Source organism: Rhipicephalus microplus, chromosome 10 (genome assembly GCF_043290135.1).
Source record: "Rhipicephalus microplus isolate Deutch F79 chromosome 10, USDA_Rmic, whole genome shotgun sequence".
NCBI lineage: Eukaryota > Metazoa > Arthropoda > Arachnida > Ixodida > Ixodidae > Rhipicephalus > Rhipicephalus microplus.
In genome coordinates this window covers 84560106-84585446 of record NC_134709.1, presented here as the reverse complement: position 1 = coordinate 84585446, position 25341 = coordinate 84560106, and the positions used below count along the sequence as shown (strand labels likewise).

General features: G+C 47.3%; 1 protein-coding gene across 1 annotated transcript; it reads right to left on the bottom strand.

Moving 5' to 3' along the window:
- Window positions 1-5258: 5258 nt before the first annotated feature.
- Window positions 5259-24099, bottom strand: LOC142774315 (cytosolic endo-beta-N-acetylglucosaminidase-like). The gene is made up of 9 exons (XM_075874710.1): window positions 23867-24099; window positions 21016-21164; window positions 14774-14919; window positions 12772-13089; window positions 11639-11742; window positions 10563-10671; window positions 8920-9107; window positions 7168-7419; window positions 5259-5538 (listed from the first exon to the last, which is right to left on the bottom strand). Exons 1-9 carry the CDS (start codon window positions 24097-24099, stop codon window positions 5277-5279), a joined length of 1761 nt encoding a protein of 586 aa, XP_075730825.1. The 3' UTR covers window positions 5259-5276.
- Window positions 24100-25341: the final 1242 nt, after the last annotated feature.

Here is a 25341-nt window from a genome sequence, read left to right as displayed (position 1 = left end):
TATCTTTATCGCTTTCAGCTCTTAAAAAAGACGCTTAAGGCCCCCCTTCCCCTTTTTTCTTTTCGGTGAAGATAACTTTCGTACATTGTGTAATCGCGACGCAGGCATAAAGAAATGGACCGAAAAAAAAAGTTCAAATGACCCTAACAAAGACATATTGTGGCTTGGGATTAGGAACTCGCACTGGTCACATTCCTGCGTCTTCCTATCGTGTACGTATTTAATTCTCTCTCTTTCAGTCCTTCTTTGTCTTCTGTTTACAATTTATTTGTCCCTTTCGATGTCATGCTTTACTCTCTCCTCTCCCCCTCGATCTCACTTCCCTTTCCCGCCCCCTTGCTGTGCTATACTCTACAAGGCTACGCTATGCTCCGCTAGCATTCCTGGATAATTTGATTGATATGTGGGGTTTAACGTCGCAAAGGCACCATATGATTATGAGAGACGCCGTGGTGGAGGGCTCCGGAAATGTCGACCACCAGGGGTTCTTTAACGTGTACCCAAATCGGAGCACACGTGCCCACAACATTTCCGCCTCCATCGAAAATACAGCCGCTGAAGCCGGGATTTGATCCCGCGACTTGCGGGTGAGCAGCCGAGTACCTTAGCCACTAGACCACCGCGGTGGGGCTAGCATTCTTGGATAGCCGAGTGATTAGGAAGCTCGCGTTCGGATCATGGGGGCGCCTATCTGAATACTAACACGCAAGACATTTATTTTTTTTTGCCTAGAATTGTTTCTCTCTTTCTCTCTATATCCCTCTTCGCCTTTTTTCGGTGTCTTTTGTTTCTCGATACCCATTTTCTTGCATACCACATCAGAGAAATCGGCGCACGCGTTCAGGCAGCGAAAAAGCGGGAAAAGAGCGCGTGAGCCAGTTCATGACGATTATAGTTTCTGTTCCCACTACTCAGCACACGAAATATACAACGTTCCAAATTGGTGCTATCGCATTCTTTGAACAATCCTTGTGATGTAAACTGCGCTTTTAAAAATTACTGTGAGTCGAAGCCTCAGCGTATCTCGGGAGGTAGTGCGTAAGGTCCATCAAGCGGACCAAGAAAAAAAAAGATAGGTCAACGAGAGCCAATTGCCTCCAGCCATCTCACCCCAACTTTCTGCTGATATTCCAATAAAGTCTTTTCTTGACCTATGACTTCGCGCATTGACGTACGGTGTCATGGCTTGCGTCGTATGCCATCGTGCGCGAGACAAACTTCGTCCAAACAAATAAACCAGAGCAATTTAATGCTGTAGTGAAACAAAACCAATCTGTCAAAAACAAAGGCAGCGCACATGCACACGCAGCCAAACTATGGAGGATTAAAAATATTGTTGGAGTGGAAGCTCCCACAATGCCTTGCCAGCAGAAGTGAAGCCAGATTTTGTCACTGCCAAGATGGCGGAAACATGGTCTTTTCTGGTAGTGCCCACTTAAAGATCAAGTGGCTTTGATATCTTAATGGAAATGCTACGTTAGTTCTATATTAAAAAAATAGTCGTTCCCGACGAAATAACACACAGAAACGAGTATGGGTGACTGAATCTCCTAAAAACTCTGCCTCCAATTAGAGGCTTACAAAGGAAAACTAGTAACACTAAGACGCACTTGGAGCACCCTGTCACCCGAAAAAGTTTCCATATTAGACTCGTTGGGCGTGTGAGGGAAAAGCTCCGTTCTTAATCTCTGAATAGTAATACTTTATCATGCCCCTAGTAAGATGGCCGTCGTAGCTGCCATCTTTCCATGGCAGTTGCGGCAGGCGCGGCTTCACTTCTGGGCAGTCATTTCCATTCAAGCAATTTTTAAAAATCCTCCTTGGTCCCGATATAAGCGCCATGGATCCGAGTTTTCAGCAAGGTGCAGCTCCTTCAGAAGTCGTCCAGCCTAGCGGGTAAAAAAAGAATTGGGCCATATGGTCCATAGCCAAGGCATCCTCATAATCATCATCATCATCATGACTGGAGGGGAACGCAACGCGAGTGTTACTTTCCTGAAGTTGATTCAAGATTGTGCGAACCACGGCCGAACTCAGTCAGTATTGTTCGAAGGCGAGGCTTCGCTTGAAAGGCGTCTTATACACCTGCAGCATGCTGGACTATAGACTCTCTTCGTAACCCTTGTGGGCCGTGTGGGTGACAGTGAGCCGCTAAGCGAGGGCTGCGCAGAGCCTTCTGTTCAGTGCACAAGCTCTACTGCCCTTTATACAAAGAGGTGGTAGTTGATTGGTTGGTCTGTTGGTTGCACCCAAGAGGAGTGGCTCAACCCACCACGGGTGATCTGCCATGAATCGTGTGGCAGTGGGATTTCGAAAAAAAAGGCGGGGGGAAAGATCTCGAAACACTTTTTATGTAAACGAAAATATCAGTTGTGCTAACAGTCTATTACGAATTGTTATAGATCCTGCACTAAGGACGCATCTCCTGAGCTTCCTTTTCAAAGATGTTTTTTTTCTATTTCCTTAGCGGCGCCAATGTTGCCAGATCCTACCTAGCAAACAAGGGAAAACACCTCACAAAAGAAGTCCAAAAAGAAGCTAAATCATAATAAATTTTCACATTTTATGAGAATATCTTTATAGCGATCTAAATACGAAAGAGATTTTAAAAATCTACTGATGGATTTTGTACAGCACAAATTTGCGCAACTATACGAACAAAAACACATAGCTACTTGGTAACATCGTCTCCCGGCTAGTCTCTCCATTCGGCTAAAGGCACGTTTGCCAGCGCATTATAAACGCTACCTGCAATTATCCTCAGCGTAAGTTGGACTGAACGTTTTAATGAACTTTCCCCAACGCATGTTTGAACAACCAACCACAGCTGGGTGTGGGTCAGGAGGGGCCATTTTTGGAGAACCGTCTGCCACATTGGATGCTCTGGAACCGAAGGTCACGCGTTCGATCCCGGCCGAGGCGGTCTCATTTCGGTAGAAACGAAATGGTTGAGGTCCATGTTATATGATGTCTGTGCACTTTAAAGAACACAAAAGGGCAAACATTTTTGGAACCCTCCACTATGCCGTCACTCAAAATCAATCATGTCGTGTTTTCGGGGCGCAAAACTCATACGAAAAAAAAAGAGAACCCCGCGCACGCCTACGCAATAAACTACTCAAGTCATCGACAAATACCATTTTAGTGAACGACAAACGTGCATTGGTGTACGTGATGATCAATAAAATAACTATATTTACTGGAAAATGCAAATAAGCCAAAACAACGTGACAAGCGACAGGAAAATTCTGCAAGCGACTCGGCGAAAAAAAAAAAAAGCCCAGATCCGCGTATTGTAAGCGGAACTGGTAACTCTACCTAGCGCCTACAGATGGAGACTACAGATGGTGCCTACCACAGATAGAAATGCACGCCTACCATGCACTCATATCTGGGGAGGAAGGAAGAGCGCCAAGCGCCCCTCCCCCTCCCCGCCCGCTCCAGGGGGAACGATAATTCGACCAGATTTGGGAGGGAGGCGCGTGCTCGGTGCGGGACCGAAATTGGCAGTGGGAGAGCCGCTAAAAATTAAAAAAAAAGTCTACTAGTGTTTCTAATAAAATGCGTTATTCATTCACCGTTTTTATTCCCCCTCGTCACTGTCAAATTCGTCAAACGATGCCGCAGAGTCGGACGCAAAAGTAAAGTCTGCTCGTGCACTCGTCCTGCAGGGACATCCAGTGTTCTTGTCGTATATCAGCTACACCTGAGAGCCTAGCATGCAGCGCGCCATCCTCCGAACATCGAGTGACCGTTTTCGGATGTTGCCCTTCAGCGCTTGCATAGTTATTTGCGCTTATTTCAGGGGTGCTACTCCGGACACTGTTCAATTTCACCATATCGTCACACTTGGCAATGGCGGCATTTTAGGCCAATCATCAGAGAGGTCATAGCAGTCCACTGGGCCAATCCACATCGATTAATGGTGGAATGTCACAACATGGCAGAATTAGTGTCCAGAATAACACCCTAGATCTCCCGAAAAGGGAAGAAGGGCGCTTGCTCGGCATTTTATGATGCACTTCTAAAAAAACAACAAAAAAAAACACTTTTATGGGAAGCTTGAACACATTACGCGACATGAGTGATGCGGGGAAGGGGGCCACAATCCGAACATATCAGTAGATGTGTTCAATATTTAACTAAAAACCAAATGCAACATTCAAAGAAAATAGAGAGTCATTGAGATGGAGAAAAGAATATCAAGCCGTGTAACTTGAGCTGAAAAAAAATGCGCAGAAGCTACGTGGACATCGCTCGTACGTAAATCTGTGCGGTACTTGTCCACTATCTCTCCTTCTGCAAGTCTTCTATGAAGGGGACTCTAAAGGAATGGTGTATTACTCGGTTAACTCAGAATATCAATCATCTCCCTTTCCCATTGAGAATCGGCGTAATGCATCACAACGACGACCAGCGGAGAATCATCGGGCCAGCCACTGCTGCAGTGGACTGCGTAGTGAGGGCGCTACCCTCTCGGACTGTTTAGGCAAAAAACCTTCTCCTACGACTACTTTCCACTGATGGAAGATGCGTGCACCGATCACGCGCTTCCCGATGGCGCTTATCCCCGACAATATAGCCATGCCCAACCTTGCAGTTGGAACACTCCCGTCTCATATTGCACGACCAAGCTCGGACCTTTGTATACTGGTCATCAAATACAACTTCAGTTTACAAGCTCATACCTTGCAGATCATAAATAATGCAAACCAAACATTTCCAAGAAGGACAGAACTACTTGTGCTGCGTTGACGCTAAAACTGCAACGCCACATGTGGTTGAACCCCTAACCAAGGTACCTGTGGCTCTCGCCATTCTGTCAGCCCTCCTGGCTGGCCTGAGCTGGTCCCCGAGGGCAAGGCAAGAGACTTTTCTTTTCGGCTCAATCCAAAATAAGAAGTGTTTACTATTTCACCGTATGGCCAATACTCTGGGGAGTTGGCCGACACTTCCGGACAACACCCACTCCAAGCTTAACAAATTTTAATCCAACCTTAGAGGAGCGGGAGGTGGCACTGCGTGGCTGCTCGAACCTTCAGGTCGGGCCTTGGTCCAGAAGGCTAAGCTAGCAGATGGTCCTGTTGGGGTCAGGAATTATGGACTTCACTCGTTGTGTGGCTGCACCTCTGTTGTGTTAAATAGCAAAGTTCAATCAGAATCCGAGACATTGCACACAAGTGGTAGTGGGCATTGCCGCAACAGTTGTCGAGAGAGTGTCTCACGAGAGAGAAAAACAGAAAAAAAAATCTACGGAACCCCGCCGACAAATTTTATTACTCGGCAAAAACTGCGTCAAGCCCGTACTGTTCATCGCGCAAACGCTTGCTTTCTGGCTCGTCGTCACTGCTGTCCTCGGAAATGGCTCCCTCGACATATTTCCCGCTGGGAAGGGCTCCTAGAGGTTCGGCCGGACGTCTGACGTCTAGCTGACCCAGCAGGCAAACGTTCGTCTCCCTGTCAGAGCAAAAGAAGTGCAGTCCGATCTCTTCCAGAATAGCGCCATCAGCACCCCTCAGGTCCTCCAGTTGGTATTTCCTGAAAGGACGATCGATTGGGATGTAACCGTGGTCGTACGGCCATCGACAGCGTTATTGCCCAACTGCAGCGATTCTTTTGTAATACGTGTAAATCCTGGTTTGTTTGCACACAGCGCAACCGCTTGACCCTCTATTGGCGCCAATTTCACAAAGGTTAGTCAAAAGAGCGATGAACGTAAAAATAAGTGCTTCGATAAGTATGTATAATATTTGAATGCATTTTTCCTTGCTTGGTCATGTTTGACAAATAAAAAAAATAAAATGTGAAACATATCATGGTCTGTCACGAATGATGTCGAAATGGTGGATATCATACTCCTATACAGAAGATGGTTAGAGAAAGCCAAAGAATGCATATAGAATCATGCGTATCGAAGCTTTAGGCGAGAGACAAAGCTGCGGCCGACTTCCGCTGTATGTGGACTCCCAAGTAGCACATTAGGTATGCTGGTATTTTGATGGCGAAAGCCTCAGATGCCCAATCAAGAACAAAAAGGGACAGCCGGTGGCATCAAGAAGAACGATGCAAGGAGTCGTTTGATCGGAAATTGCGGCTTGATGCTGTCATCATGACGTCACCTCACAGTAACTTCTCATTATATAACGTCACATGATGACGTCATCACACCACCATTATCCCGGGTCTAAAATCCCGGCGCCAGTTAAAAACCAAGTAAAGTACAGAAAGCTTGCAACGCCCCCGTATTGCAGGCCGTGTGAAATCGCGTTAGGAAAAAGAAAGCCTTGGGCTGGGTTGATGATTAATTCATCGACTGAGAAGGTGCCTTTCGTTTTCGAGTGGTCCTAAGCGAATGCATGAGGAATCCAGTGAGTTTTTAAATGCGAAGCAGCTAGTGGCGGTGTTGAATCTGGTGTGCGTGCCTACTGTTACAGCGCATGCGCAACAGCTGGCCCAAACACTGCCAGTATGTGTTCACGTGATAGCGCGTTCCAGCCTGTGCAAAGGGCTGGGTAAGACGCTGCGGCTTCTCCCCTTACATTTTCAGCAATTATGCGATGGCGTCGGGGAATGAGATTCTGCAGACACGTGATAAACCAACGCGTTACATCCTAGTGGAAACGCACTGACACACGCTAGCGCGTTCCGAACTGTGCGAAGGGCTGGGTGAGACGCTGCGGCTTCTTCCCGCTACAATCACAACAATTATGTGATGAGGTCGGGGAACGAGATTCTGCAGATACGCGATGAACCGACGCATTTCACCCTAGTCAGCACGCGCTGGCACGTGCTAGCACGTTCGATCCTGCGCGCTGTATACGCAAGAGCCGCGGTGTGCAGCCCCCGTGCTGCTTCACATCGTCTCAAGGTCCCCTTTAGTGGTAGGTGTAGTTTTTTTGTTCGTTCCTTGTAATAGAAAGTTTGCAAACTCTAGCTTTTGTATTCTTTTTCTGCCAACCCAGAAGGGTTTGTAGCGTCTGGTTTCACCGCCGCCTTAATATGTGTACCTCGTGAGCGACAAGTGATTCGCGCAAATGATTGACCAGCAGTCATTTTTTCGTGGTGTATTCCGCTATCGTGTTAAAGCAACTTCGGAAGCCTCTTGCGTCCAGAAATGAAAAAAAATAAATAAATAAAATAATCGAAGTGCTTTTAGTAAGGACTCACCGTGTAAGCCAGCAAGTCCGCGGATCGTCCTCATCGCTCTCGAGCCTTCTGATAATCTCGCGACGGACTGTGTAGTTGTCGCCTCGAGGGAGACCGGCCGTCATGCCCAGGTAGACCTCTTCGGCCTCTCCGGCTACGCTTCTGGCCTTCAAGACGATGGCAATGTCCTGGCCAACAGAGCTGGTAAAGCTGATGTTCTTGAAAGTGTAGCTGACCTCAAGAGGACCCAACGGAAAGTCACAACCAAACAACCTGTCGAGGCATAGCAAGTACCATTTTAAGTGATGGCGAAGAACGATACTAGATATCAAGGTTCGCAAGATGTTGATTTCGTAAATGGAATGCTGCTTGTAAACTTGGACTGACAGATAAAAAGTACAGGACGCAGAATTGAAGTTAGTGTAGCTTCGTATCTTTCAATAAGATCACTGCACAAATTTCAAGACACAAGCAGGACTTCTCAAGATTAATTTCACTGATTTACGGGAAATATTGAAATTGTTAGAGTCGCATATGCGGCAGCAGATTAGTTTGAAGGAAAATGTGATTGATTGATATGTGGGGTTTAACGTCCAATAACCACCATATGATTGCGAGAGATGCCTTAATGGAGGACTCCGGAAATTTCGGCCACCTGGGGTTTTTTAACGTGCACCCAAATCTGAGCACATGGGCCTACAGCATTTCCGCCTCCACCGGAAATGCAGCCGCCGCAGCAGGGATTTCATTCCGCAACCTGCGTGTCAGCAGCTGAGTAGCTTGGCCACTACACTACCACGACGTGGCGAAGGAAAATGTGTTCAAGCAAATTGTGAGCAAGAATTATCATGTACAGTTTCGCTTTCTTTTGCACAACTCACTTGGCATGGTTTAGAAAAGTGATTGATGCACAGGCTGCACTACCGTGCTGCCGCCAACTCTAAAGGACGGGTAAGAAGCCTGCCCATACAAGGACTGGCTGTTCGTCATATTAAACCAGAAAGTGTCCAAATGTGCTTTCAGACTTTGGGGATTGCAAGCTATTATAGGCGCATTCCAATCGCTGAATTCGGGAGCTATATCATTCGCCGCAACTATCGCGCATTACTCGAAGGCACGAGGCATAGTCAATCAACGTCCTCATCAGCAGTTGCCATAGTTTGGATAGTGTGCAGCAACGTAGTTGCACATATTTCTTTACGCTTGCACAATAGAACTCCAGTTAGCTTTAAAGTAGCGCAACCGCGAAGGGCTCTGCCGAAATTCGTCAGTATCAGGACACTAAACATACTGATTGGCTGTAGGAGTCGATTGTGATCCTACACCCTCGTTCCCCTAGCCAGTGCTGGGTAGCGAATCGGACGCTAATGCATGGTAGGCAGGTTTCCCGGCCTTGGATCCTCTTCATCTCTCTTCCTATTCAAAAGCGCCCGTATGACCATGTTTCGTTAAAATACCCAGCATAGGCGGTATACGCCGTTGCAGCACAAACATCACGCCATATTATAGCTCCTTGAACACCTCTACTACGCACTTCTACGTGGATTTCACGGCGAACGAAACACTATACGCCAAACACGCACGTCAAAAGAGATGAAATCAGTAGAAGTGCTACTTGAATGCAGCTATGACTTGCATTGGGGTAGTATGAGGTTACTTTATTTCCAGATTAAATGATCTTTCCATCATCTTCCACAGCCAACCGGAGCTGCACAAAACCTGTGGTTATGTATTAGGTAAGTGGAGCAGCATTGCGCCGCAGTGGTATTTTACCTGATGTAACGTTTGACGTCCGGGTCATTGCGGTTGGGCTTGAACAGCACGCGGAGGCAGCCGCCACCGTTGTACGCCTCCTCCAAGTGCAGCTTCACGGAACAGCACGAGTTGCAGAGCGCGTTGCCTTGGTCCCGCGGCTGCAGCTGCTGCTTGTGCAGGTTGAACCACACGCGGCCAAACATGCGCTGTGCCGGGGCGTACAGTGTCAATTTTTTTTATGAAAAAGAATACAGGAACGCGTGGCCTGCGCGTGGCTGCTGGCAGCGCATCCAAAAGTGGAAGCGAGAGCAACCACAGCCTCTTTTCACATAGTCTTGCGGCGAGCAAAGCTACAATTCATTGATGATATGAAACCAGCGGCAAGATAGCACCCCCTCCCCCTTCAAGGCAATTACCGGTCACTTGTGTTATTCACCTTGATAAGAGGGGGGGTGCTATCTTGCCACTGGTTCCATATCAGCAATGAATGGTTGCTATGCTTGCCGCCAGATGACGCTAAAAGAGGCTGTGGTTGCTCTCACTTCCAATTGAACGCGCTGCCAGCAGCCACCGGAGCGCACAGGCCATGCGTTTCTCTGTTCTCTTTCATAAACATTGACGCTGTCCGGGAAGTCATTCAAAGAATTGCACAAGCAATTTGTGACCACAACGAAGGATTCGCGAAACGCGGTGCGGTCGTAGGCAGGCATAACCGCGGTGGGAGGCGGCTCATCGTAAATGCCCGCTTTTCGTCGAGTACTCGGTCGGCGAAGTGCTGGTCGAAACATAGCAAGGACAGCTGCTCGCAATGCTAGCTCAAAAATAAACTGGTTTATGTTGCGCAGTCACAGTAGCTCATGATCCTGCCGTACAGTAACACAAAACATTTCATCTCGCGTGCGGTGATTAAGATAAGTTTCGGTCGGACACTTTCTCTTGGTAAAGCGGACTGTGTTTTGCACTCTCGCTATCGGCGCGCTCTGAATGACTCCTTCTGTCCAGCCGCAAAACACCTGGCTATAGTTTATGCAGCTACTGTTCTATATATTCCAGTTATGGATTATGTTCTAGCCCGAATCGATGCCCTGTTCGTATACATTCGACAGCCACGAAATGGTAAGAGAACATCAGAGTATTCGGTGCTCTCTCGCTGCTGCCACCAATGCTACCACCGCTGGCCGGCGGCTGCAAGTAGTTCTGCGCAGGCGCCGAGCACGCTGTAAGCGGTGCCCTTTCGCCGCCCTCTATGGTCCTCTGTTGTCTGTGGTGACGTTTCGAATCGTCGTGAAGCGATCCCTGTCCACTCGACGAAAGACAACTGCGCACGGTGGTCACGGCGCCTGCGTGAAACTCGCCGTAGCCGATAGCCAACGGTGGCACCGCGAGACATCGCCATGCGCTTCCTTCAACAACGAGCCGCTGTGCACAGGGATCGAGCGATGAGCCACGAGTCTCAGTGACAATCTATTTGAGGCAGTTAACTGCAAATGGAGGCCATCGATCATCACTAGGAAATGTGGTTCAAGCATGTAGTGGTTCAATTTAAGGACCCGCCTTTGAAAACTCACTCATCAGCGGACTGATGGTCAGGACAGTAGAAACGTGCAGAGACTACCTTGTGACTCGACACGCCACACTGGCGTTAAGTGATAACGACTTGCCTGGCCTTCCGCGAACACCTTGGAACCGAATCCCTGGCAAAAGCTCGTGGACAGTGGAGGCTTGGTGAGACGCCAGTCGGCGCAGCAGCTGTCTGGAAAGCTCCAAAGCCTGCACATGCGAACAGCACGTCTAAACATGTACGTACTTACACTCAAGCCGCACATGCTAATCAAGGTCATTGCGGCCTACTGAAACGTTCCGAATGCGAGTTCAATAATTACACGCCCCGCCACGGTGGTCTAGTGGCCAAGGTACTCGGCTGCTGACTCGCAGGTCACGGGATCAAATCCCGGCTGTGCCGGCTGCATTTTCGGTGGAGACGGAAATGCTGTATGCCCGTGTACTCAGAATTGGGTGCACGTTAAAGAACCCCAGGTGGTCGAAATTTCCGGAGCCCTCCACTACGACGTCTCTCATAATTATGTAGTGGTTTTGGGACGTTAAACCCAACAAATCAATCAATCAATCAATCAATAATTCCATATGTTTTCATGCGGATCTATATGTATTTCGTATATTTTCCATATATTTTCCACATGTTTCCGTAAGATCCTTACGGAAAAACACGGAATTATTGAACATTGCATACGGAACGTTTCATAGCAAAAATGAAAGTTCGCACCAGAATTTCTCGACGAATATGCAATCCGATACATCTGTAAATATGCGCTTTTAAGCACCTAGAACGTGATAAGTTTGATAATGCTTAACAGTACACAATCGCGAACATAAGGTTTACGTCTCCTTGAGTATCGTACCTTGCAAGTTAGAATACACATTTCTATCATCAAAATGTTGGAGAGAAAAGGCAATTTGTCGTAAATACCGTTAAGTTTAAGTTTCAATACAATTAGTGTGTGTCTCACAGGTGATTATTATTCAAAAAAGCAAGTACTGGTATACTATTTTACGTCTCGTATTTGCAGGCGTATTAAACTTGGCTTTCGCTACAGGTTTCAATTTTTAACCGTAAAATAACAAGCTCATTCCATCACATCCCAGGGGACGTGGTATTCCTCGGTATCTGGTCCACATAATGAAACCGCAGAACTCGCGGTGCATTTTCCCGACTCACCGGTAGTTGTGTTTCGCAAAGTTGCTTTTCCCTTGCGTCTGGTACACCCAGGCAGCCGCGAAGACGGCAGCCGACAAGCCGCATCCTCGTACTCGCTGGACAGCCTGAAAATGAGGCTGCCGAAACTGCCAGGAACTTTTCACGCGGCGCGCACGGTACAACTGCCACATGAAGGAAGAAATCGCCGAGTCGGGTAGGCTCCTTTCATAAAATGAAATTCGGACCTTGTCAAAACGTAAACCTGGAACTTGTCGCGACGCACGTATAGTGCCGATTTCTCAGCCGCCCTATCACTACTCACCTTCGTTTGCCTTACCATCTCTTTTGCTATACTGTCTATGCATGACTATGCTGTACTAGCCTACAAGGTTTTGCCTCTGTAACGCCATACATAGCGGTGCTATGCTTCACCTCCTCATCCCCGCACTCGCGTCACTCCTCTTCACCCTCGCTTCCGCTTCTCGCTTTCTTGTTATGCTATACTAAACGCAGCTATTTTACACTGCTGGGATATGCATGGCTTTGCCTGTGTAATGCCGAGCGACGACCTGAGACGACAGCACAGACAGATGTGTCTGCATGCGACCGCAGGGACCCCTAAATTGGTTAGCCTTTAAGTAATCAGCAAGCAGGCACGCGAAAACTTTTTCAGATGTTTTACTATAGGAAAAGAACTACATATGAAACTGCTTGACGGCACACATGTCTAGCATTACAACTTGCTGAAATCTGTCGGTGAAGAGCACTTAAGTTGGTAGATTTAGTGGAGTTAACGTCTTTAGTAATGATATCTGTAATTCTACACGCGAAAACCGCCATATAGTTATGAGGCTCAGCGATACAATTATGAGACACCATCTATTGCTTTTGAACGCGTATTGACCCGACACGATGTTCAGACACGCCATGTGGTCCTCTTTGAAATGCGCCGACATTGAACATAACAAGGGCTGCTTTAGCACTGAGCTTCCATCTAAATGAGACCACCGGATAGGGTTTCGAAACCGGGATTTTCGGGTAGCATCCGAGCAGTGTAACTGCAGTGCCATCGAGGATGACGCACGTACTTCTCAAACAATGCAAAAGAAACGGAAGGTGCGGTAAGTGGATGTTTGACACAAGTTTCTGCATACCTTGTACGTTTCGAAGCCGCCAGGGTATGTAGTGTCGCGTCCGAACACGTCCACCCCGACGTACACGTCGGTCTTCCGGTTACCTGCGAGCTGCGCGGAGCTCAACAGCATGGCTTCAGTCCACTGGAAGTTGAGAAAGATGCCATCGCACTGGTCGAAGAAGGATGCGTTCTTTTGGTTGAGCTCGTTGTGTGGTTTGGCGTTTCCGTCGACATCCACTGCGTCGTACCAGATAACAAGCGAGCCTGGTACGGCTTTGTGCATTTCGCTTGTGATGGCTCTCAACAAGTTTTTGACGAACGGTATGCAGCTGCGGTCCTGCAAACAAAGGAATCGTGCCACACTAAAAGTGACCCCCCGCAACAAAACACGCCCGTCAAACACGTTTGATATAATGCGCTGCAAAGCAGCTTCGACAACGACGACGACAACAAAAGGACAAAGGTAAGAAGAGCATGGCCTTTGTTCATGACTGACAACAGCAAGTAATATGCAAATGCTCGAAAGATTAATTTTGCCACATGGTGGCACCAACGTCTAGATTCTACTACTGTTGCAATTGACTAAATAAGAGGGGGAGGATTGGCCAGGCCTGTCAATTTTCGGAAACATATGCCTCGCACACAAGTGATTTTACTCGACAACTACATTTTAAAGGACTGCAATGAGACTGTACAATGATACATACAATGTTACATTGGGCGTCACCCTTTTGGTGTTGCATGCCCAGGATTTGGAGACATCTGCACGTAGCGCCATCTCTCCTCGACCAAAACGGCAGCCTGCCATAAGTGGGTGGCAAATAATCGAAAAAAATATCTAACAAAAAGCCAGTTATCATTAACGACATCCAGTTCTATACAGCGGAAAGTAATTTGAACATTGTGGGACAGTTTCAGTGTCGCAATACAAACCACGTGGTTTTCCAGACGGTTCAGTATTTTTGTAGTGCGATACTGCAATGGTATCAAAATTTTCCAGTAGGTCTCTGCTTCATAGATCCGGAAGTCGTTTTTGATAACTGGCTTATTTCGAAAGATATGACTTTTCTCTCCTATTTCCCATTCTGCTATGGCAGACTGGCGCTCCTGTCGCCGAGAGATGGCGCCATGTTCAGGTGTCCCTAATTCTTGGGAATGATTCTGAGCTGTGCCCTTGTTGGCTGTATGTGATTGTGCAGGCGGCATATGCAGGTAATACACGCAGCGGAATTTTCTTAGAAGCTATTGATCTCTTGGAAAGGCTCTGGTAATTTTACAAGAATGTGATTGAAGCTGCCATTCTAAGTGTAGCGCGTGTGACATAACTAAATTCTCGCAATATACTTCGGTATGAAAGCCGACGTGGTTCACCCATACTATACGAATCTGCTTGAATGTATGGGATGAGTCACAGTCCCAATGTTTCTATTTCCATGTACTTTCCAGTTGATTTTCATTTCCAGTTGATTTCTCAATCTTACCCAATGTTTATCAGAACATTAATGTGGAATAACTAAAATGGCACAAAAGTGAAACAAGGAATTGACTTCAATTGATAAATTGTGCTCTAAAACTGCAATATCACTAGTTTTATCGACTAGGTTAATTACTACAGAGTAAATTAAAGGTTCCTGCTTTGTTTTTGAATCTCGCGCCTGATTTACCCACAGGTGATGTCATGAATTTCAAAATGTATCTTGAATTTTGGCGACACTGGCTAAACGATATTTCCCAGAACCTAGTATGTTGGGTCAATGACATCCTCACAGAACAATTATTTTGACTTTGACCGATCAAGAATGGCGATTGACCTTGTTGATGCCGTCAAAATCTGTGACGTGCGGCATTTGTCGCGGGAATTTCGAGGTGGTGTCATCACCAGCATTTTCCTTTTGCGCGTTTTTTTCGCTTGCCAAGCACCTTGTCGCGGCAAGCATGGGGAACTTGAAATGGCGAGAGCAATCCACTAACGCGAGAAAAGTCGTTTTTCTTCTTAGCGTCCCTTTAGGATACCAACTCACCATTTTGCAGCCAATGCTGACGAGCCATCCGTCAAACCTGCCGACTGTCGCAACCTTCGCCAGCTGAGTTGCAACCTGGGCAGTCAGGCCAGAGCCTCGGACAATGTTGATGGTCTTGATGCCACCATCACCTAGGATGAAGGTTCCTAAAAAGACAGGAGCAGTAAACATTTTGTGGTTAGAGTGAACAATGTTCTGGAAAGATATGTTGATATATTGATGAATACAAATATAGTCCTAAAAGTTTACTCACAATTATCACAATATAAATATGTCTATCTTATTTACTTTTACGTCATATCTAGAAAGTATGATAGAAGGACAAAGTCGTCTTCGATTGAACGCCACTCTAAAAGTTGTTTTTAAAATGCACCACAGATTACATCGTCTTTGAAGAAGTTTACTGCTAGAACCGGTTTACAACAGTGTTCTATTTATAAATGCAGCGATAATGAGTATGTCTCACTGGTTCAGTATTATGGAGTGAAAGCTCTCGAAAAAAAAACAGCCACTTGGTGAAACAAACGTATGGATGTTGTCACATAACAAGCGCTCAAAAAGGGCGCGCCGCCTAATTCTCACGACGAAACGCCCGAAGGATGCCTCGAGGTCAACGATAAAAAATAAAAATAAAACAAGCATCCAAAGACTCCCCAGGCGCGCGTCCCTCTCCCCTCGGAAGCGTGGGTTCGCCGACGAACCTCCTCTCATCGGCGCCCGAGCAAGCCCTGGAACGTTCTAGATGGAAAAGGGGCGTGGTGATGCAGGGTTGCGTCATCCGTCGCGGACGGCCCTCGTACCGTCTCGCCCTTTCCCCAGCCTTCGCTGCGTATTGCGCCGACGAAATGATGAGAACTTTCTGGAATCTCGCGCGGAAGGTATTTAATCGAGCAGCCGAGATGGGAGATGAGGAAAAGAAGGAATTTCACGCCAGTGTGCAAGGGTATTCCGCCGTGTCTGTCGGCGAAGGTTTTGTCCTTAGTGACAAAGCAGGAGAAGATGGAAGTTAGCGCCAGAGTGCGTAGGGTGATCCGCCGTGTAGTCGGCGAAGGTTTTGTCCTTAGTGACAAAGCAGGAGAAGAAGAAAGTATGCGCCAGAGTGCGTAGGGTGTTCCGCCTTGTGGGCGAAGCCTTTTCTCTTCCGTGACAAAGGAGGAGAAGAAGAGGATATCCACCTGAGGGGTGAAGACTCGAGCTACAGGCAAGAGTGTGTATCTACCGCTATCGAGCGAAGACGCGTGGCAACAGCTGCGTGTGGGAAGCCGACGTGTTTCCGGCGAAGAAGTTTGAAGCTTGGAGAGCGGCCAAGTGAAGACGCGAGGTTTACTGGAAGAGAAACTTCGGGGGCAGCGGAACGACAACAACGCTGGACTGAGTGAGTGATTCTCGGAAGAGTATCATCCAGACTTATGTTCCAAGAACTTTGGACTGAATAAGTTTTCTAACTCTTTAGTCTTTAAGTGTCTTGGTTGTTCGATTCATGCGACTGAATTGTAGTGCGGGTTGTTGCCTGCGTCCGTTGTTTCGAGAGTGGCTGATTGTACTGCGTAGTACATTGTTTGAATGGTGAAATATTGTATTCAACTATTGTCGAGTGTGCATTCTTGTGTATCGTTTTGATCTGCCATAATTGAGAATATAATTTTGTTTTGTTTATCAACTCTCGGCTCTGACTTGTTCTTTGGGCCACAAGCCGGCGTCCGCTGGCGCGCCAAATAGGACCACTTCTAAATTGTCCACGCTTTCGTGGTGCGGTTCGGGGGGCCGATACTTCGGCCCTTGGAATTAGCCCGGCGATCGCCTCCCGAATTAACAGGACCTGTGACAATTAATCTGGCGTCCACGACAAGAACCTTTTGGTGCACAGTGTGTCCAAAGTAGTGAGAAAGAGCCTCGAGTTGTTGATAGTGCTATCGGAACGATTTTGTGTGTTGCTCAGTGTTCTCATTAACGAGTGCAGGGGAGTGTTCCGATATACTGATTTAGGCAGATACTTTTTACACGCGGCAAGACTTCATTTGCGAGACACAATGGATCTCGAAAAGTTAGTAGCTGTTGGTGAGAAGGTGGGTCTTTCTGGCGCCGAACTACGCAAGTTGGTAAGCCAGAAGGAGAAGGAGGCGGTGGAGAGAGAGAGGTTGGCAGCTGAGAGGGCCAAGGAAAAAAAGCAGCCGAGTTGGTGAGAGAGGTTGGTAGTTGAGAGAGCGAAAGAAGAAAGAGAGCAGCGATTGAAGTTGGAGCTGGAGAGAGAAAAGTTGGCAGCTGAAAGGGCGAGGGAAGAAAGAGAAGCAAAGGAGGGACAGCTGAAAAAAGAAAGAGAGGCAAAGGAGCGACAGCTGAAACAAGAAAGAGAAGCGGAGATGGCTGAAAGGGAACGGCAGCGACAGCACGAGATGGAACTCGAGCGGCTCCGTTTTCAACAGAGAAGTGAAACTCCAGTCCAAGCTAGAGTTGAAAGCAGCGAACGGGAAGATCATGGCTTCCGCTTGAACCCAAGCAAGCTGCTCGTAGTATTCGATGAAAGGAAGGACGACCTTGACGCGTACCTTCACAGATTTGAGACGATTGCAAGGAGCCAGATTTGACCGGAACATCAATGGGCAACTACTTTGAGTACTTGCTTAAGTGGTCAAGCGCTCAGTGTGTACGGTAGGCTGACGCCGACTGATGCAGCCAACTATGCAAAGGTGAAAGCTGCTTTGCTGAAGCGATTTAGATTTACTGTGGAAGGATTCCGGGACAGATTTCGGACAGGAAAGCCAGCTGATGGTGAGACGGCTACGCAGTATGCCGCCCGACTTTGCCATTATTTTGACAGATGGATTGAACTATCAGGGACAGCGCAGGAGTACGATGATCTTAGAGAGATCCTAATTAGAGAACAATTTCTTACTAGTTGCCACCCAAGCCTGTTGCTGTACTTGAAAGAGAGGAGAGCTAAGTCACTTGAAGACATGCTTGAGTTAGCCGATTAATTCTTGGAAGCGCAAGGTGTCACTAATTTGGCCAAGGTCAAGAAGGAGTGTCCTGAAGATTCAAAGAAATCGGCTCCCGAAGAAAAGAAACGTGCACCGGAGAGCATTCCACGATGTTTTCTGTGTAACCGAGTGGGTCACCGCGCTAACGACTGTCGAACTAACTTCACGAGCCCTACGGTTGTAAAATGTTTCAAATGTGGTCAGACTGGGCAAAAGGCAGATGCATGTCGTAACGGAGCGAGTCAAACTCACCAGGTGTCCTGTGTGCTAGCAGCACCGAGATCCGATGGTGATGCCTTCACCGCCGGATTCGTAGAGTTGAAAAATGGGGAGAAACTTCCTAGTGTGGGTGCTGTAATGTCAAAACAGCCAACCGGTGTTACGAAGGACGCTGCCTGGAAAAGTTGCAGGCAAGAAGATTACGGTTCTAAAAGACACCGGTAGCTCCACGGTTATCGTGCGGAGAAATTTGGTACGGGAAAGTGAGTTGACAGGCACAACGAAACCGGTTTGCCTAACTGACAGTACGGTTCGGATGCTTCCCGAAGCAGAAATTGAAGTTGAAACCCCGTACTTCAGCGGAAAGGTTACTGCTCTATGCATGACGACCCCTCTGTACGACCTTGTCATCGGAAACATCGACGGGGCGCGAGGGCCGAATGATCCAGAACGTCTGGGAAAAGATCCTAAGATAGAGCCCTCGCTAACCCAGCGACCGCAAGATACTGCGGAGGAGCATCCCGTGACGGATCGCACTCGAGCCCAGCTGAAGCCGCGATGCATGAGACAGTGAATGAGGAGATGATCGTGTTGAACGAGTTCACGTGCTGGGCAGCTGGACTTACGTCGGCTCGACCTCAACCGACCGACAGTGTGAAGGTGACGGAGTCGGCCAGCCAGGCCAAATGTCGTGACATGAACAAGCGGGTGAATAACCGAACAGGATTGGTTGAACGTTATCACCCGTTAACAGTGTCGGAAGTGACAACGATGGCTGAGACGCCGCCTCAGATACCGTCGTTGGAAAGGGCTCGCCGGAACAAAACGAGGAAAAACAAGAAGAGATCGAGCGAGCACCGCAAGAAAGGGCGCAAGCACCGCTCGAAGTACACGGGATAGGTGTTGAGGTCGAATCGGAATGTGTTTGACAGTGCTGAGTGCAATATGTTAAGTTAATGTGGTTGTTATCCTGTGTCATAACTGTATGTCGAGTGAGTCAAAATGTTTGTTATGGTGATGTGATGTATAGTATTGTACCATTGTTGTAATGAGAGAACTTTGTACAATTGTATTGTTTGGAATATGTGATGGAGTGTTGAACTCATGTACCTGTGGTTATATTTCATGTGTTGTGAGATTGAATTGCAATGTACATTTCTATTGAGTGATCTATTGTGAATGTGACGTGCCATGAGCAACGGACTATGTTACAGTCTTTAAGTGTGTGGTGACTGTTCGCGCTCGTTTGTGTGGCTTTGAATATTATGAGATAATGTTTTTAAAGTGGGGGGCAGTGTCACAAAACGAGCGCTCAAAAAGGGCGCGCCGCCATATTCTCGCGACGAAACGCCGGAAGGATGCCTCGAGGTCAACGATAAAAAAAAGAAAACAAGCATCCAAAGACTCCCCGGGTGCGCGTCCCTCTCCCCTCGGAAGCGTGGGTTTGCCGACGAACCTCCTCTCATCGGCGCCCGAGCAAGCCCTGGAACGTTCTCGAAGAAAAGGGGCGTGGTGATGCAGGGTTGCGTCATCCGTCGCGGATGGCTCTCGTACCGTCTCGCCCTTTCCCTGGCCTTCGCTGCGTATCGCGCCGACGAAATGATGATAACTTTCTGGAATCTCGTGCGGAAGGTATTTAATCGAGCAGCCGAGATGGGAGAGGAGAAGAAGGAGGAATTTCACGCCAGTGTGCGTAGGGTATTCCGCCGTGTAGTCAGCGAAGGTTTTGTTTTTAGTGACAAAGCAGGAGAAGAAGGAAGTTAGCGCCAGTGTGCGTAAAGTATTCCGCCGCGTCTGTCGGTGAAGGTTTTGTCCTTAGTGACAAAGCAGCAGAAGAAGAAAGTATGCGCCAGAGTGCGTAGGGTGTTCCGCCTTGTGGGCGAAGCCTTTTGTCTTCCGTGACAAAGGAGGAGAAGAAGAGGATTTCCACCTGAGGGGTGAAGACTCAAGCTACAGGCAAGAGTGTGTGTCTACTGCTATCAAGCGAAGACGCGTGGCAACAGCTGCGTGTGGGAAGCCGACGTGTTTCCGGCGAAGAAGTTTGAAGCTTGGAGAGCAGCCAAGTGAAGACGCGAGGTTTCCTGGAAGAGAAACTTCGGGGGCAGCGGAACGACAAGAACGCTGGACTTTGAGTGAGTGATTCTCGGAAGAGTATTATCCAGACTTTTGTTCCAAGAAGTTTGGACTGAATAAGTTTTCTAACTCTTTAGTCTTTAAATGTCTTGGTTGTTCGATGCATGCGACTGCATTGTAGTGCATGTTGTTGTCTGTGTCCGTTGTTTCGAGAGTGGCTGATTGTACTGCGTAGTACGTTGTTTGAATGGCAACATATTGTATTAAACTATTGTCGAGTGTGCATACTTGTGTATCGTTTTGATCTGCCATAATTGAGAATATAATTTTGTTTTGCTTATCAACTCTCGGCTCTGACTTGTTCTTTGTGCTACAGCCGGCGTCCGCTGGCGCGCCAAATAGGACCACTTCTAAATTGTCCACGCTTTCGTGGTGCGGTTCGGGGGGCCGATACTTCGGCCCTTGGAATTAGCCCTGCGATCGCCTCCCGAATTAACGGGAGTGACAGATGTGCACACCTGTGGTCGTTGTCGAATAGATGTATGACAACAAAATGGCTGATATATCAACTAAGAAGGATATAGACTATTAAATAGCTGAATCTGACAACTGTGCCCATCGCTATGTGTGCTAAGCTTAACATTGATTGGAGGCAAGGCACATGGTGACATAGCGAAATTGCTGTAAAGACAAAAAAAGATTAATCAGTGGCATAACACTAGCTGGGTGGCTCTACCGTGAACAAAACAGGTCATGGAAACAGAACTGAAGTCACTGAGGTTACAACTTTTCGTGACGAAGTGTTCATACTGTTCTGAAGATACGCTGTCTGGACTTCTACCATAAGCAAGATTCACGTAGCTATTTCGACTTGAAGATCAACGCTTCACTGAATGAACAGTAGTCTTAAACGATTTCTACTTAGAACGTCTTAAAATTATACTCTTTACTCGGTTGTTCGACATTTCTTACCTAGAACTTTGACTCCGTGCCTGTGGGCAGCAGAGATCCACCCAGGAGGCGGGATCGTGACCATGTAGTGGGAGTAGTAGATGAACGTGTCAATGATCTGCCAGTGATGAAAGCGGTACAAGTTGGACTCTTCACTACCGTGGATGAACCTGCAATGGCAACAACACGCAAAATGTGGAGCATTGGACGGCCCCCTCGTTACGCTATTCGCAATGTGCGGCGACTGATTTTTTTCGTTGTTTCAAAACGCTTGATAAGTCGTATCAACGCGATTGCTTTCCCGACATCAAGCCTGCCTAATGCAAGTTTGCCAACAATTCCCAAGCACCGGCGTGGCTCAGTGGTAGAATACTTTCCTGGCACCCAGCCAACCTGAGTTCGAGCTACATGTATTCTACCCAAAAGTATACAGATATATATGTTCGTGGTGTGGGGCCACACCAACTCTGTTTCACACCACGTGGGAGTATACACATCACAATGAAGAACACAACATGGTCAACACAGAGGAACAATGGGAGGCACTGCTTTCCAGCTCGTCCATTGCTGATCAGCGCCGGCTGGTGCTACGGGTAGAGATGATGGCTAGGGCCAGTGGAGCCCTGGAATAGGGGCCCGATTATTTGGAATGCTCCACGTCATGCACAAATAAAGTTTTCTCTCTCTCTCTCTCTCTCGAGCACCACTGTGTCACAGTTCTCGCTGTGATACAGCATATGTCAAAATTGCACGAGTGAAGCTTCTCCCTACCGCTGCAGAACCATAACCTGGTGCAATCCTGTTATTGCTCCACCCATACACTCCTAATGCTTAAATCCACTCCTAATCCCAATGCTTAAAACTCAGGCTGTACCAAGTGGGAGACAAGGCATGACGTTGTAGAGGTCGTTATGTAAGGGCGCCAGCATGTCAAATATGTGTAAGCTAGGAACCCAAGTAGGTGTTCCGACTATATACGCTCGTGTCTGGTTACGCAACCATAAACCACTCGATGATGCAGCGATAGTCGGGCGAAATGTTGCCACAGAGAAAGGCACCCCCTAACTATGGGTCGGCGAAAATTGGGGAGCTTACTCAGACTGCCTTGTGAAAAATATTTTACGCTTACGAATCACTCGAACTCAAACTCAACGAATTTTCCCCGAGCCGGACTCAACTTCACAAAAATTTCTTCAACCGGACTCACTTGAACTCAAACTGAACAAAATATTACTCACCCAGACTCACTCAGACTCAGATTCACTGCTCGATCCAAGTCTGAGCGAGTTCGAGTTTGTTGACTCATGAGTCCGATAAGTCCAGAATTGGCTTTTTCAATGATGGTGTCAATGCGCATTCACACCATTGTCTCTCGTAATCGGTGCTCTTTTTGGTACTTTTTGGTATAAAAGCATTCGAAGACGAGTTACGAGTGGTCGTCGATCAGTAAGGACTTTTTCCTAGAAGAAATGACAAGAGATATTTACCAAGAACTTCTCTGGAAGTGTAGGAGGGGGTGAAGTTCAAGTTACCTCCCTAATGTAATACACACATATGATCAATATTTATTGAAATGGTTTGTGAACGATGCTGTTTTGTAACATGTGTGAGTAGGCTGAGTTCAAGTGTGAATCAAGGTAAGGCTCATAGTATTGTGGAACATGTATAGATAGGACCTTATGTCGGCAAACACAAGTGGAACTCATTCAAACTCACTCATGAAATATGTATTCCGCTTAGGGTTCTCTCGGATATAATCTCTCCAAAATGTTTCACAGCTGGACTCACACTCGCGAAAATTTTCATGTTCACCGAAATGTTGCTCACCCGGACTCACTCAGGCTCAATGCCATGGCTTGATCCTAGTCTGAGGGAGTGCGGTCAGTCAACTCATGAGTCAGTCTGCCGACATATGCACGTGAGTAGATGCGAGTATAAACATGAATCCAGGTAAGGTTCCTAGTAATGCTGAAGACGGGTAGATAGGACCGTAAGTCGGCAAACATACGTCGAACTCACTCAGATTCACTCAAGAAAGGTATCTGGCGCTTCGAACTTCCCCAGACTCAGCACTAAATTTTCCCGAGTTGGACTCACTCCAACCCACACTCACTGAAATTTTCATCAAACGGACTCGCTCGGACTCAAACTCATCAAAAATATACTCACCCGGCCTCACTTAGACTCAGACTCATGACTTGATCTGTGTCTGAGTTAGTAGACTCATTGATGGGTTCACTGATGTAAGCCTCTAGTCAGAAAATCAGCCGGCGAACAGTACCACGGAGAGTACACCAAGAAATTGAAAAGACCAGGGGGCTCGCTCCCTCGGACTGAGCTCCCCGTTAGACATGAAGCGTCCTGCCATCGTATTGGTTGTGTATGAGCAGGGGTACAGCGAAACACCGCGGGAGGCCGGCGGAGAGACAGCGACAGGAGATTGCTTTCCCGCGATTATTGCGGGCGGTTTTATGGAGTGGGAAGATGGTTGATTGGTCATATAGACAGGTCACATGACAGACATGACAGATGCCTACCCTACCTGCACCCAGTGGCACGCACAGTAAATTTAATTCTACTGGTGTGGTTTCATGACACCAGAGGTCGCACGACACAACTGTATTCTTTGAAGCCTACATGACCAGTTTTTTTAACACGCGGTCATGTAGGCTCCCTACAGTATTCATTGCCACGAAACACTGTTGGCGTGTGTGCCAGAACTTGAAACAGAACAGTAGCCTCCTCAGTCGGCAAAGGCGCGCTGCAGGAGCCGATCACGGAGTCCACGGCCAAGTTGACGCGCGTTGCATTCATGTCACGGAGACGCAATCGGAACGTCTGGCGTGCGCTCAGCTTAATTTTAAAGCCTCACCTATCCTCATTGTAGTTGCCATCCATGTCGTGGCAGAAGATGGTTCTTGGATCCCCGGGTTTGCCACGCTTGATGGCATGCGAAAGGGGCTCCACGGCGCACAGCAGGGGTTCATCCTCGTACTCGAGCAGCTCGTCGAGCGTCCCGAGCGGTGCGACTTCTCGATCGGGCACCCGATTGATCACCCTGACCTGGGCAGGACTGGGCTTCGAGAGCGACAGTAGAATGCCCATCTCGAAAGCAGGCCAACGATCCAATGAATGGCCGAGCACCACGCGCTTTGTGCTTTTCCTTCTTCTGGCACATACGCCCACGAGCTATCGTGGGATCGAGATCTCACGCCCACGATAGTTAGTCACGACGATGCCAGTCTCGCAGACTACACATAACTTCGTTAAATTGAAATTCAACAACGCAATCGAAGAATTCTTTTTTTCTGTATTGGCAATCAAAGTATGCTTGTTAGTTGTGCCCTCCAACATGGCTTACACCCACTAGGATGATTGGTCACGAATTGACTGCATGAATTCGATGAACATTTTGAGGAGCAAATGTCAATGCGAAGGAAAAAGCCTGCGCAAAATGAAAAGTGTGCAATAATTGTTTCTTGTTTTTCCCAAGCTATGTTTCTCGACGCAACCAGGCCCACCAAGCTTTACTAACTTTTATTAAAAAAACGAACCTGATCACTCGTTTACAGACGTGTTTTATTGTGAGTTTACTTATGCTGGTCTAAGTCTTCACCATTTATTTTTACCATCGCCACTCTTCTTTCCTCTTCCTCTCCTCTTATCTCTCTATACCCTATCTTTTTTCACTGTCCTCCCGAAAGAGTGAGCAGGCGTTGTGCCCCAACAGGTTGCTGTGGCCAGCTTGCTCTTTCCCTCTTTTCTTTGTTCCTATGAATTCTTGTATGCAAATAAAGTAAATAATATTTCAGATCAGACACTATAGACATTATATTGACTAGAAATTAAACTAATAAAAAAATTATAAATGACCATTGTCTTCTTTACTTACAGTGCAGTGTCAAAGGTGTTAGCGATGCCATGCAGAGGCACGAGAAAACTGTCATCATCACGAACCAGCACGCACTTATTTCGTCAACTTTATCTTCATCTTATCCTTCATACTCTGCTTTGCTCTCGTCCATATGGACATCCATTATCGATATTCATATCCGTATACGGATATCTATATGGGTATTCATATGAATACTAATGGACATCTGAACGCCATATGTGCACATTGTTAATAATGAACAACTTTGTATACATATTGTGTACACCTATTGTCACGTCTTTGCACGATCGAGTGGACAATGTTCGGGGTCAATTATCCCTCGGAGTTTCGACTACTCGTCATCATTCACTTCGTGAATATGCATTTTTTGCCCTGCACCTGGTTTTGCACTGCCTCCATGACGGACGCACCTTTGACTTTATGCCTGATGATGATGGTCTGAATGCGTGGCT